Genomic DNA, 13945 nt, shown 5'->3' on the forward strand with positions numbered 1-13945 from the left:
CTGCTTTAACGATCAGAGACATGTAAGATAAAGGTTTAGGGAAAGAATTTGTTTGTGGGCATAAAAAGTTGTGAATCATTGAATTTTACTTGCTGAAACAAAGGGTAAGGGGGAAATTAATAATGAGTAAAATTAGCATCCTTTATAAAGCATGTCACGAGGACCAGATAATTCCTTGCCCAGCTCGAGTAGCTGCTCTCTTACTTACTTTCTCCACATGGTGATGAATGACTGTGCTGACACAAATCCTGTCCTCTCTCCCCCTGCAGCCCTGAACATGGGGGCTTTCCAATAAAGAGGACAGCCGCAGGCCTGCAAATAAAACACAAATGCAGTGTGAGCCAAGGGGCAGTGAAGAGATGACAGGGCCAAAGAAAGGGCCTTTGTGGCTTTTACCCTTCAGGCCAAGGTGGACAGAAGGGGACCTGGGGGAGCAAAACTGGGATGGAGGCAGATACATCAGCTGGGGTAGATTCAGTGAGACAGAGGGAAAACAATACAAGAGGATGACACGTTTCACGAAGATGAATATCCATTTGCCTTTTCTTAAAGTACATTTATAGTGATGTTTCTTTCCCGTAAATTTTATAGTTAAAGCAACCAGTCTCCCTCCCTTCCTACCACTCTTACATCATGTATTTTCTACTTTTAGAAAGAAAAATAAGTGACTGAATGTCTTGGTTGTGTAAATGGCCTCCTTTCCTATGGGAGAAAAATACAGCCACCTTTACTGCCCAGTTACTTGGTATCAATACGCTCTAACCTCTCTCTTCTTTTCTCCTTTGCTTACTGTGTTATTAGGTCCCAGGTTCAAGGAGAAACAGAAAAGCCTGGACTGTTTTAGAAAATAGCTGTAAATCTATTTAAATGGTTACAATTCAGGTGAAAGATGGGAGGCAAAAATTAAAATGCTATCACTTATTTATATATCAGAACATATCACCAATCACAACATATTATAACAGCCTTAGAAAGAACTAAAATACAATATCCTAAAGGTAATGATTTTCTTCTCAATAAAAAACCTTTTTCTTTCAATTAAGAAAAATGTACACCCATGGCGGATTCATGTCAATGTATGGAAAAACCAATACAATATTGTAAAGTTATTAGCCTCCAATTAAAATAAATGAATTTATATTAAAAATAATAAAGAAAAATTATTCTTATCCTTTTATAAGAAATAATTCATACCAGATTTACCTGGTTTTTTCTAGAGGGAAAATTCTTCCAAGTATTAATATCTAAATATTAGCAGAAAAATAATCTCCACATGTTCCCAATTTTGTATACACACATAAAATGTCTTCCCAAATCTGAAGCTCTTCAAAGAGTCACATCTTATTACTGGATAAAGATATTCTTAATAGATATAGGACTGTTGAGTCTTATTCTACAAAGGGATAAAGATATTCTTAATAGATATAGGACTGTTGAGTCTTATTCTACAAAGGGAAGCTTCTCCTCTGGTAGATGACTAGATGTGAATCCGTATTAGGCTGAGGTGAAGCTGCTCCTGATGTGGGGCCTCTGTGCATAGGGGATCCTACAGAAGCCTGAACAGTACTTCATCTGAGATTAGTTATGCTGAGAGAATGCCCAGGACCGCTGGGTTCATGTCAGAGATGAGGACATGGATGATGAGATTCAAGCCAAGGGTGGTAAGTTAAGTACAGGGCAGAAATAAGAGATTGCTTCTGCCAGGGCCACCCAATCACATTCTGTAAGCAGGGTGGAATTTAAAATTTCTTAAGTCCAGAGGTCAAATACCTCCACTGAGGTCAAGAATGAGAGAAAGTTGTTACTTAGCAACCAAATGGATTTTGTTTATTGTGTAAATTATGATTGCCACGGTACAAAGCTCACAATTAATATACTTCGGGTGGTTACTGTCAAATCCACTTTCCCCAATCCCAAGTCTCCCTTTCATGAGGAATAGTAGTATGCCAAGAAAATGCTCTTATATGTGATAGGCTATTGGCAACTGCTGGGAAAATTAAAAGAACAGCCTATATTATGGAGGTGGTGGTGCAGAGCCACCAAAAGAGAGAGAAAATATAGAGAGAGACTGGGACTGGCTTGCCAAAGTACTTGAAGCTCCCAACATTAGAGTCACTATGGATTTTTCAGAATTGGAAGGGATCAGGAATCGTCTAGCTCCTCCTTGGGAAGTGGTCACCAGCTCAGCTGAAACACGTTCAGGGCCTGTGCACTTACCATCCTGCGGGACTATATCCACTATTAAACCACTTTCATTTCCTTGGGTTATGATTTTTATTCAGAAGACTTTGTTAAAATGTACATGTCAGCTCATAAAGAGTAGCAAATCACTCGGATTAATATTTACAAATTTATTATGGAGAACAGTGTGGAGATTCCTTAAGAAACTGGAAATAGAACTTCCATATGACCCAGCAATCCCACGCTGGGCATACACACAGAGGAAACAGAACTGAAAGAGACACGTGTACCCCAATGTTCATCGCAGCACTGTTTATAATAGTCAGGACATGGAAGCAACCTAGATGTCCATCAGCAGATGAATGGATAAGAAAGCTGTGGTACATATACACAATGGAATATTACTCAGCCATTAAAAAGAATACATTTGAATCAGTTCTAATGAGGTGGATGAACCTGGAGCCTATTATACAGAGTGAAGTAAGCCAGAAAGGAAAACACCAATACAGTATACTAACTCATATTTATGGAATTTAGAAAGATGGTAATGATAACCCTGTATGCGAGACAGCAAAAGAATATAGAATAGTTGTATAGAACAGTCTTTTGGACTCTGTGGGAGAGGGCGACGGTGGGATGACTTGGGAGAATGGCACTGAAACATGTATATTATCATATGTGAAACGAATCGCCAGTCCAGGTTCGATGCATGATACAGGGCGCTCAGGGCTGATGCACTGGGATGATCCAGAGGGATGGGATGGGCAGGGAGGTGGGAGGGGGGTTCAGGATGGGGAACACATGTATACCCATGGTGGATTCATGTTGATGTATGGCAAAACTAATACAGTATTGTAAAGTAATTAGCCTCCAATTAAAATAAATAAACTTATATATATATATAAAAGTATATATATATACTTTTATATATATAAAAAACAAAAAACAAATTTATTATGACCCAAAGGCAGAAACCTAAGAGATATGGTATCGAGACCACCTGACCTACCTCTTGAGAAACCTGTATGCAGGTCAGGAAGCAAGAGTTAGAGCTGGATATGAAACAACAGACTGGTTCCAAATAGGAAAAGGAGTAGGTCAAGGCTGTATATTGTCACCCTGCTTATTTAACTTATATGCAGAGTACATCATGAGAAACGCTGGACTGGAAGAAACACAAACTGGAATCAAGATTGCCGGGAGAAGTATTAATAACCTCAGATATGCAGATGACACCACCCTTATGGCAGAAAGTGAAGAGGGGAACTAAAAAGCCTCTTGATGAAAGTGAAAGAGGAGAGCGAAAAAGTTGGCTTAAAGCTCAACATTCAGAAAACAAAGATCATGGCAAATGGTCCTATCACTTCGTGGGAAATAGATGGGGAAACAGTGGAAACAGTGTCAGACTTTGTTTTTTGGGGCTCCAGAATCACTGCAGATGGTGACTGCAGCCATGAAATTAAAAGACGCTTACTCCTTGGAAGAAAAGTTATGACCAACCTACATAGCATATTCAAAAGCAGAGACATTACTTTGCCGACTAAGGTCCATCTAGTCAAGGCTATGGTTTTTCCAGTAGTCATGTATGGATGCGAGAGTTAGACTGTGAAGAAAGCTGAGTGCCGAAGAATTGGTGCTTTTGAACTGTGGTGCTGGAGAAGACTCTTGAGAGTCCTTTGGACTGTAAGGAGATCCAACCAGTCCATTCTGAAGGAGATCAGCCCTGGGATTTCTTTGGAGGGAATGATGCTGAAGCTGAAACTCCAGTACTTTCCCACCTCATGCGAAGAGTTGACTCATTGGAAAAGACTCTGATGCTGGAAGGGATCGGGGGCAGGAGGAAAAGGGGACGACAGAGGATGTGATGCCTGGATGGGGTCACTGACTTGATGGACGTGAGTTTGAGTGAACTCCGGGAGTTGGTGATGGACAGGGAGACCTGGCGTGCTGCAGTTCATGGGGTCGCAAAGAGTTGGACATGACTGAGCGACTGAGGTGAACTGAACTGAACTGAGATATATTTTGAAGTGGGTGTGAAAGGACTGACCTATTTTTCTTGTAGTGGGACACCCCGAGTAGCCAAGGGTTGAGCAGCATAAAGTTATCAAGCCCTTGGAGAAAATACTAAATGCAAAAACAGGAAAGGCAGTGGATGGCAAGGGCTGCAGATATTATACTTTGACTGCTTTTTAAAAATGTAGGTATTTCTCTGGTGGTCCAGTGGTTAAGAATCCATCTTCCAATGTAGGGGACTTGGGTTTGACTCCCGGCTGGGAAAATAAGATCTCACATGACGTGGGCTAACTAAGCCCATGCACCACAACGAAAGAAGCCCCTGTGTGCCACAACTAGAGAAAGCCTGCATGCCCCAGGGAAGACCCTGCACAGCCAAAATAAAATAAATTAATAAAAACTGCTCTGAAATCAGAGAAAATAAGTATACTTTCCCGCTATTTAAGAAATAAATGTATGTCTGGCCCTCATCTTCTTAAAAACAGAGAATTACGATAAAATGAGCCAGGAAATCAATACAAACCTAAACAAAGTAAACAGTATTAATCTGAGGGCAACAGAATAGAGACTTACAACAAAGGAGAGAACAAGCTCATGTCAAGGCTCTTCACAAAGGAAAAGACAGGATGACAAGTGAGGAGGTACAGGACATGCTGAAAATGGGTTTAGGAAACAGGTTTAGAGGAGAAGGCAAGCGTCAGTGTTGCTGGAGCCAAGAAAACTTGATTAACACCTATAATTTCATCTAAAAATGACCCAACAATATAAAGAACTGAAATCAAGTTGTCTAATGATATGTAGGAAGAGACACTCAGCCAATATTTGTAAGGTTCTTTAACATTTTAAAATGTCTCATGCTTGTTATTTCATTCAGTCCTGACATGACCCCATACAGAAGAGGGCAGATATTTTTATTTCATTCTGCAGACAAAGAAATAAAGGTACCAAGAGGCTACCTTATAGGCCACAGGCAAGAGGGTTAAGACGGTGCTATGTCAGCTAGTGAGAAGAGCTGGAGCGCTCTATACAGTTCAGAAGATAGTTTCATTCTTCTTCCTCAAGCCTGTCAGAGGCTAAAACTCAGTGGTGCCAAATACTTTCCTTGTTGTTGCTCACTTTCTGTTCCTATGCTGCTTTTGTCCCTCTTAGATCATTCTCTATTCGTTTCTTCTCCATCACTTCATAAAGCTGTGGAAAAAAATACAAACTACTACACTAAGAATTTAATCAGAAATGGAGAGCAATCTCTCCAAGAAGCTAGGACAGTCTGCAGAACAAAGAGCGGTGCAAAGGCTGGTGTAGTGAGTCCTAACAGACTGGCCATAGCCGAGAACAAGTTGGATTATGTGGAACTAGCGAACTGGAGGACATGATTAAATAAATTTTTTAAAATAAATGATTTTAAGAACAAAGAGATAAAATCCAATAAAATGAGCTAATATAGTACTTGTGAGGTCATCATACACACGTCCTCATCTTACATGCAATGTTAGTTCACTTTGCTACCTAAACTGACAATTAAGGTCTGAGGGCAATGAACACAGATGCTTAGCACCCTTGAATGGAATTTAGGACTACAGTCAAGCACAATTCAGACAAGTTAATCAGATATGTATGTGTATACTGACTATTGTGCCACATAATAATTTGGTACAAACATTAAATTATTATGTAAATGACTGTTACTATGGCTAAACAAGTTTTCTATCTTTTTTTTATAATTAAAAAATTCATTTTCGGTTGTGCTGGGTCTTTGTTGCTGCGAGCAGGGGCTACTCTCTAGTTGCGGTGCACAGGCTTCTCTCATTGTGGTAGGTTCTCCTGTTGTGAGCATGGGCTATAGGGCATGCGGTTTCAATAGTTGTGTCTCTCAGGCTCTCGAGCAAAGGCTAAATAGTTTTGGCACACAGGCTTAGTTGCTCTGTAGCACGTGGGATCTTCCCGGATCAGGGATAGAACCTGTATATTGGCAGGCGGATTCTTTACCCCTGAGCCACCAGGGAAGCCCCAGTTTTCTCTTTTTAAACTTCTCTGTGTTGTCAGCTGTAACACGGGCAGTTTTTCCTGATGCCACCTACAGATAGATCCCACTGTCTGTGAACAGGAAAGTCCTCCCTTTGACTCCCCAGCACCAACCCCTTCCCTGACCTGACTACACTCTCTCCTACACTCCCTGTGACCACGTGGAGTCCTCAGGCTCCCTGCTGTCCTCTCAGTGTACATTCACTGTGGAATGCTGGCGGGCCACTGAGCCACAGGCAGGGAGGGCTACCAGGAGCCAGGTGGGAGCGCCAGAGCAGGAGGGTAGAGGCAGCATGCAGGAAAGCTCCTCAGGCAGGGGCTGGGAATATTCAAGAGGAGGAAGGTTGACCTGAGACCTTCAAGACAGAGCAGGCTGCAGGTCTCTGACAGTGAGGCACTGATCCCTTGGATTGGCTCTCCAGATGTGGGGAGCCCAGCAGAGCAAGAGGGAACTACCACGGTGCTCAATCTGCTGTTTCTCCTGCTTGTTTGCTCAAACTTGTTCATGAAGCCTCCTGTCTCTCTTACGCAAACCATTGCTATGTTAGACATACCCTGTTTGGCATTTATGTGATTAACATGTTATCTCCAAATACAGATTTCATTCATCTCTGCTAAATTCTCTCTCTTGGATTTAGGTTCAACATTCCAGCCCATTCAGATAATATACCACCTTGATTCATAATAAAATAGTCATCTCTCAGAGCTTGGGGTAAAAAATTGCAAATGCCCTGAAAGAACCTATAATTTATTTGAGTGGATACTGCTTAGCAGAAATAGCTGATTTTATGTTAGCCCACTTCAGGGGAGATAAGGTAGAAACAGCATGATGCAGGAGTCAGAGGACATGTCTCCTGACACATACAAACTGTGATCTCAGGTACATGCTTGTGGGATATCAGTTTCCTCATGTTACAATAGAGTGGAAATAAGTGAGATCTTATTTCTAGAATGAAAGAGTTTGTTTTTCTCTAGAAACACCTAAGGTGTCAACAAGAAAGCAAGACTGGGGGATGATGAAAAAAGGAGTAAAAAAAAAAAAAAAGAATTCTTTTAAATTTCCTTGAAAATCACTCTACTTACAAATTAACAGCAGTAACAAATATTCTGGGGTTAGAAGTAGGAAAGCAGAGGGGACATGACAGTTAGGTGATGTGGGAGTGGAGGGTAGAAGTCCATTTTGGAAGGGAGAAGCATGAAAGCCCAGATGCAGAGGCGGGCGCAGGTGGTCAGGTGGATACAGGGAATAGTGGTTTGGATTTTATCCTCAAAAGTGGTACTTTTCAAGCTTTTAAATATGCTTCCTGAAGATAGAGATAGTGTTCCGAGTAGAAGGGTGCATGGGGCCTTGGAAACTCCCACTTGCTGTCTCCTTGTCCATATGCAGCCCTTACCCTGTTAACCCCTCTGTCTCTTGAAGCACAGTTTGAGACCACTGCTAAATCCTGAGGCTGGATCTGATTCTTCAGAATAGTGTACGTGCATGATCAAAACAGAACCATGAAACAAAGCACTCCTATAGTTCAGGGGTCCCCAAATCCTGGTACTGGTCCTTAGCCTGTTAGGAACTGGGCTGCACAGCCGGCAGTGAGCAGCAGGCGGGCAAAATTTCATCTGCGGCTCCCCACCACTTGCGTTACTGCCTAAACCATCCGTTCCTCACCCCCTTGGTCCATGGAAAAATTGTCTTCTGTATGAAACTGGTCACTGGTGCCAAACAGGTTAGGGACTGCTGCTATAGATGGTAGGAATCCTTGCATTTTGCTGAGCTGGGGAATGACATGATCAAATATAAACTGGTGGTTATGCTCAGTATTAACTGTTCTAGGAGGAGGCTGGAAGTGTAGAATCCAGTTACCAAAGGTGCTACAGTAGTCCAAGGGTTAGGGACTAACAGCTTAAATTAGAAGCAGCTGGATGTATTGAAAAGTATCAAAGACTTGCAATAACAAATCCATCTATTTCTGAGAAGAATCCCAGCATTGAGTTGGCCTAATAGTTCCTTCCCTGGCTTTAGGGCAAGGAATTATGATCAACGTATGAGAATGAAAAAAGAGATTTGTATTCAACAAGGGGATTTTTTTCTAGTAAGTAAACCTATTTAATGATGGAACAGGCTGCTTGGCAAGAGAGTGAGTCTCCTGTCACTGAAGGCACTCAAGCAGGAAATTTATGTTTTGGTGATGCTATGAATGAAATTCCTATACTAAATGGGAGGTTGGACTGGGAGACCACTAGGTTTTTTTTTCAAATTGTATCACAGCTAATACATCAGTATCAGATATATTTTTTTCAATGTGGAAAAAAAAAACCCTCCTATGCATGCTTAAAAATAGAGAGCAAGGAGGCAGTAAAGAGAGGGAGATTGAGATAGCTAGAGAAAGGGAGATTATACATCATTTAGTAGTTACATTACCTTTGCAATTTTTCCCATTTCATAGACGTCTGCTTTCTGATCTTCAATATCCATGAAAGCAGCTTCAATTCTGCTTAGAGTTTGTTCATGATTACTGCAGGCATCGGGGAGTCCTTCAGGAAAGTAGAACCGTGGAATGTTGATGGATAATGCTGCACTCACAACATTATTCACGTGAGGAACAGGGGAGGGAGGTCGGGGACTACTTGGAAAGGGGGCTGGAGGTGGAAGTGGTGTTCCAGGTTTCTTTTCTGGTTTATTTTGAATCTGTAAGGAAAATATGAGACACAAAAATTCTAAACAGTATGTATTACTAGAAAATCCTCACCAGTAATAGGAAGTTAAATATTAAAAAGAAACACAATTAGAAACAGTACAGATGAAGAGCTCGCTCTACACGAGGGGCAGGCATGCTCTGAGGGAATGCTTTTCTACACTGAATCAATCAATACATTACTTATCTGCCAAAACCTGAATTTACACAGTTCTGTGCTTAAAAAATCCTACGGTATGTTTTCCACGAGTGATGTGGAAGAGTGATGTCAGCTGACATATTAAGGATCTCCAGGTGAATTCTCAGTCTGTTGGACCTGGATTAGGTCCAAATTCTTCTTGGAGACTGTTTTTGGTCTTTCTATACATTTTCACCTGTCCTTCTACAGGCAGATAGAATGAGTTCCCTTTAAATACGTAGATCTAAAATATATTGTGTGTGGGGGTCCTTCTACCTTCTTCCTTGGTTTGGCTTTATCTAGGTAGAATCATTGCAAGTGTCTGAGCAGAGAAAGTCTTTGTTAAAAAAATTAAAGCATTTTAGTTTTAGAATATCTTCTCCCAGGCTGACTTACTTTCAGCCAGGGGCATGCCATTTTTTCTGAGATGCACATTTCTCTCATTCCTGGTAGACTCCAATAGGCAAAGATCATGGTCATTAACTTCACCATGGCCAAACCCTCTTTACAGTTTATTAATTCATTAATAGTTTATATCATCCTTTTTCCCAAAAAGAATCTGATGTGGTAAACCATAAAGAGACACAGGAAGGACAGTATAAAAAAAGTGGGGGGCAATGGGGAAATGAAGATTATTCATGATTTAGGGAAAGGGGAGGGGAGATACATTACTATTCAGGTAGAAGTGTAGTTTACCAATGAAGACTAAATTTAGTTCCGAGATTCCTAGCAGAAAAAGCAAAAAAGATTTCATGAAGATTTTCAGAGATCAATTTCTATTCTTAATTTTGATGAAATTATCTATCAAAGCTCATGAGCATGGTACTATTAGATGCTACATAAAGTATGAAAAATGGATATGACTGTTGACTAGCTAAATTTATTTTAATTCCCTATGAACTCAAAATATTACTCCACTGTTCATCTTTCTTAAACTATATCCTAATGCCATTCCTAAAGTCTGAACAATGGTTTATCAGTACGAAGCAGATCTGAATGTCATATTCCCTTCTGACATATGGACTTATAATATGATTTTTAAATTCAGGGTAAAATTTTTAGCTACCTTTGAAAAGCATGAGTATTATAGGAAGATAGGCTTCATTCACATAAATATGTGATAAATATGATTTAATCTCCTACTTTTGTTAAACATGGCCCATTTTTCATGTTAATATCTGACATTAACACAGAGTACAGTCTGCTCATATATTAACACTATTAAGGATATGAAGGTCAGTTGTCACACCAAGCCTTTGCTGCAGTACAAGGATATTACCCATATAAAGCAATAGTCAAGGAAGAAGTGGCAGAGGGAAGTGATGCCAATGAAATACAAAAAACTTAACAAAAAACAGTGATGGGTTACTAGCTCTGTGACCTCAGGACAGTTACTTAACCTTTCATAATTTCAGTAATAAAATAGATTATAACCCATTCTTCTTGGAAGGTTGTTGTGAGAATTAAAGGAAATTACAGGATGTAACACAGGGAAACAGCTCAAAGATGCCAAAGGATGGGGTTCTCAAAAGATTAAACATAACGTGGCATGGCCTTTCAGCTTCAATAACAAATGAAATAATAATTTACACTTGTAAGGCAATTTAAAGTTTACACATTACTTTCAAGTCAACAAACTAATAATCTATTCTAAGTAATATTTCTCTCTGCCTTGGTGCTAAACCCACAACTATTATTACATAGTCCTATGAGTCAATAACAGAAGAAACCATTCTTAAATTTCTAAAATAAGGCTAATTCTTCAGCAGCTTTACTTAGGTCATTTGTATTGTCATTTCCTTTCTATCATTCTAAAATTCTAAAGAGATCTGTGAGACTACAAGCATACAACTGTCAAAAGTCTTTTTTGTTTCCCCAAAACGTCGCCCATAGTGTGACAGCCAGGGCAGCTATGGATGACTTCAGGGCAGTTATGACCATAGGATTAAGGCCACAGTCCCAGTGGAGATGAAACTCAATAGTCCAGTGAGCACACCACTACTGGAGACGGTTTAGAGCAAGCCTTTCAATGTTTTTGCTTTTGCTTTGACAGAAGTTAAGTGACATTCAGAACAAACCCAGGCTATCTGTCAAAGTTTAAATTTGAATTGGAAATTATTCAATTATATAATAGCCTACCTTGCTTTCCTCAGTATACTTAACACAGAGCAGTTCACTAATAGGCAAGTATTTATTAATTCACTGTGAAATTCCATATTAATAAAACTGATGTTAATATTTAAAGGGGAAGGAGAAAGAATGCATTTATTCTGAACTTTTCAGGTATACTGATTTACTTTTCACTGAGTTCAACAGGAGATGTATAATTTAAACCTTAAAGGAGTTTAATAAAACTGACACTTTACAACACTATAGAATAAAACAGTAACATAAAGTTTGTCAGATTTACTAAGTTTAGCATCTGCCCACTTTAATGAAACTTTTTCATTCAAATCTAGGATTACAAGAGAATTAAAAGCAATAAAGAGAATTAGCTGTGCAAAGTATCTCAGCTCTCCATAACCTTACAGTATCATTTAGATAGTCATTCTGAACAGTACCCTAATGCTATTATGTTACTGTAGCAGTTCCAATATTTGACCATTTTTAACCTGTTTTTAAAAAAGCAATTTCACATGGTTCAGTCAAATAATTTGAAATTACTGTAGGTCAGAATAACTATGAAACTGTAGTTTCTTGCTGGATTCTGGATGTCCGTCATGATATGGCTCACAATTTGTACTGTATTCAATGCTAGGCAACTTGTTTCATGAGATACTATCCCTATGGTTGTGAGCAAGTAAGCATGGTCTCTGCAGACAGAAATGACTCAACCTCACAGCTGAGGGAAGACATTCTCTCACAACCCAGAAGTAACTGCCATGCTTTATTACCTATACACAGTATATTATACACACACAACTGCTGATATATGTAAAAATAGTCTTTTCAAAAAACCATGATTATTAGGATCAATATTCCTTTTTAAAAAAGATTAATTACAGATGTATGCATGTTAAAACAAATTTAGTCTACTGATTCAAAGTGCAAACAGGCTTTTAATATGGAAATTCTAATTTCTCAAAGATATTTTTATGAAAAATTCTAAATTACAAAATATTTGTTAAGTTGTATTTATTGTCTCTAAAACTGGATTCTCTCTCTACAAGAGAAAAATGTGAGTACTGTACTTCAGGTCCAGAAGGTCTATTTTTAAACCTGTTGGAATCTCTCTACAAATAGCTTTCTGGAAATAGCTGAATAGAGGACACAGATTAATTCCTTGATCTAATATCAAGTGAGCTGTAAAATTATTTGTAAGTTAGTTCACTGGGTGGTTTTATTAGTAATAAAAATATTTTAAAAGAAACACCCAAGTTTCAAACCTGTGTCTGCTGAAATGACTTCAGCCGCTTCTTAAACCGTGACGGGAGAACAAAATCACAGCCCCTTGCCAGGAAAGCTAACTCTCCCCTTAAATCCGGGTCCCTTCGTAGAGATGTTTCCTTGATCATCATCTTTGAAAAGTGGATGTTTACTTAGCAACTGTCCAGCACACTTCTGAAGATAGTCAGATTTTATACGGTGTCAATCTTGTCAGGTAGAAAGGTATTTTTTTCTTCTTTATCTCCCAAAGAAATTAAGTTCAAGCATTGTGCTCTCCCAGCCTCCAGAGACCACAATCCATGCTTATACTGACATGCAGCTGGTTCCCAAGTAAAGCCTGTGGCTCCCAAGACCTGCTCATAATTTTCAAGTAAGAAACGGGCTGCAATGGGCCTGCTGCTCAGCGTAGGTAGCTTTACGTCAAATTGACCTGCCCATGTAGAGAATACAGAGCCTTCTGGGAAAGGAAGCACCCACTACTCTGCACACCAAAGTTAGAAGCATTACAGCTGGACCTAAAAATAGTGACTTCTCAGATAAAGCTAACTTCTTAAACTCAAGAGTATATGAGGTGTCAACCCACATAAAACAGTTCCTGCTCAAGCTAGAAGAGAATGTGTAGAGGATTTTTGATTTTGTTACTTAATATTTCATGACAAAAACAAACAAACAAACATGCTGTACTTCAAATGTGAAACTATCATTTTAACTTTAAAAAATTTCCTTATTAGAAGGGAAGCAAATATCCAACACCCTCTAGGTATATCCACAGGATGTATGGAGAAAAATATGGAGAAAAACACTTTTATCCTCAAATGGGAATATACAAAGAGATTTGTTAAGTCTCAGATTTTAAAATTTAAAAAAATTTTTTGGTTTGTTTGCAGAAGACTATAAATATACTTTTCTGAAGTGATTCTGAATCTGGATACATTTGAAAATGTATTGTCAAAGAAAGTGACAGAATTCCAAAAGAAAGCAGATTTAGATGCAGAGAAGTGAATGAAATTTGGCTATAATAAAGGTACAAAAGATGATCACACAACAATGACATAACAGATCTTGAATTTGTGAGACCTGTTTTTCTTAAGAAGCTTTGAAGAATTCTCAGATTTTAAAAATATTCTATTATTTTATCATATATTGAATAGCTGCCTTAATTATTTACAAGTGAATCAAGTACTCACTCATATTTAATATTCAGAATTCAATATTTATTTTCAATCACCCACATTTAAATCCATATTGATTTTCTACTAATTGAAAGCATAAATCAAATATTATCAAATAAACCCCCTAAACCAAAAAGAGCTTATGATTCTCTTTAGCTGAACCTTTGTCTAATTATTGGGAATCAAATTCTTCAGTTTGACAACATTTTGTAACATGTACATTTGGCTTATATATCTAAATCCATAGTTTTCAAATTTCTTAAGCTGTAGAATTCTCCACTCATACAAAATCTTACCTGACA

The 13945-nt window shown here is 38.8% G+C and overlaps 1 protein-coding gene across 5 annotated transcripts in view; it reads right to left on the bottom strand.

Moving 5' to 3' along the window:
* The window catches only part of PPP2R3A (protein phosphatase 2 regulatory subunit B''alpha), a 239025-nt gene that overhangs the window by 141698 nt on the left and 83382 nt on the right, over positions 1 to 13945 (bottom strand). For 4 of the 5 annotated variants that reach the window (XM_042236740.1, XM_060395536.1, XM_015092650.3 and 1 more), the window contains 2 exons: positions 8633 to 8899; positions 209 to 312 (listed from right to left, as the gene is read on the bottom strand). In XM_042236740.1, coding sequence (XP_042092674.1) covers positions 209 to 312; positions 8633 to 8899 — 371 coding nt within the window. Of the gene's footprint in view, positions 1 to 208; positions 313 to 8632; positions 8900 to 12470; positions 12899 to 13945 lie in introns of those variants that run through there. The other variant, XM_004003320.6, reaches the window with a different exon arrangement.

The sequence above is a fragment of the Ovis aries genome, chromosome 1, assembly GCF_016772045.2.
Source record: "Ovis aries strain OAR_USU_Benz2616 breed Rambouillet chromosome 1, ARS-UI_Ramb_v3.0, whole genome shotgun sequence".
In the NCBI taxonomy this organism is placed as follows: Eukaryota; Metazoa; Chordata; class Mammalia; order Artiodactyla; family Bovidae; genus Ovis; species Ovis aries.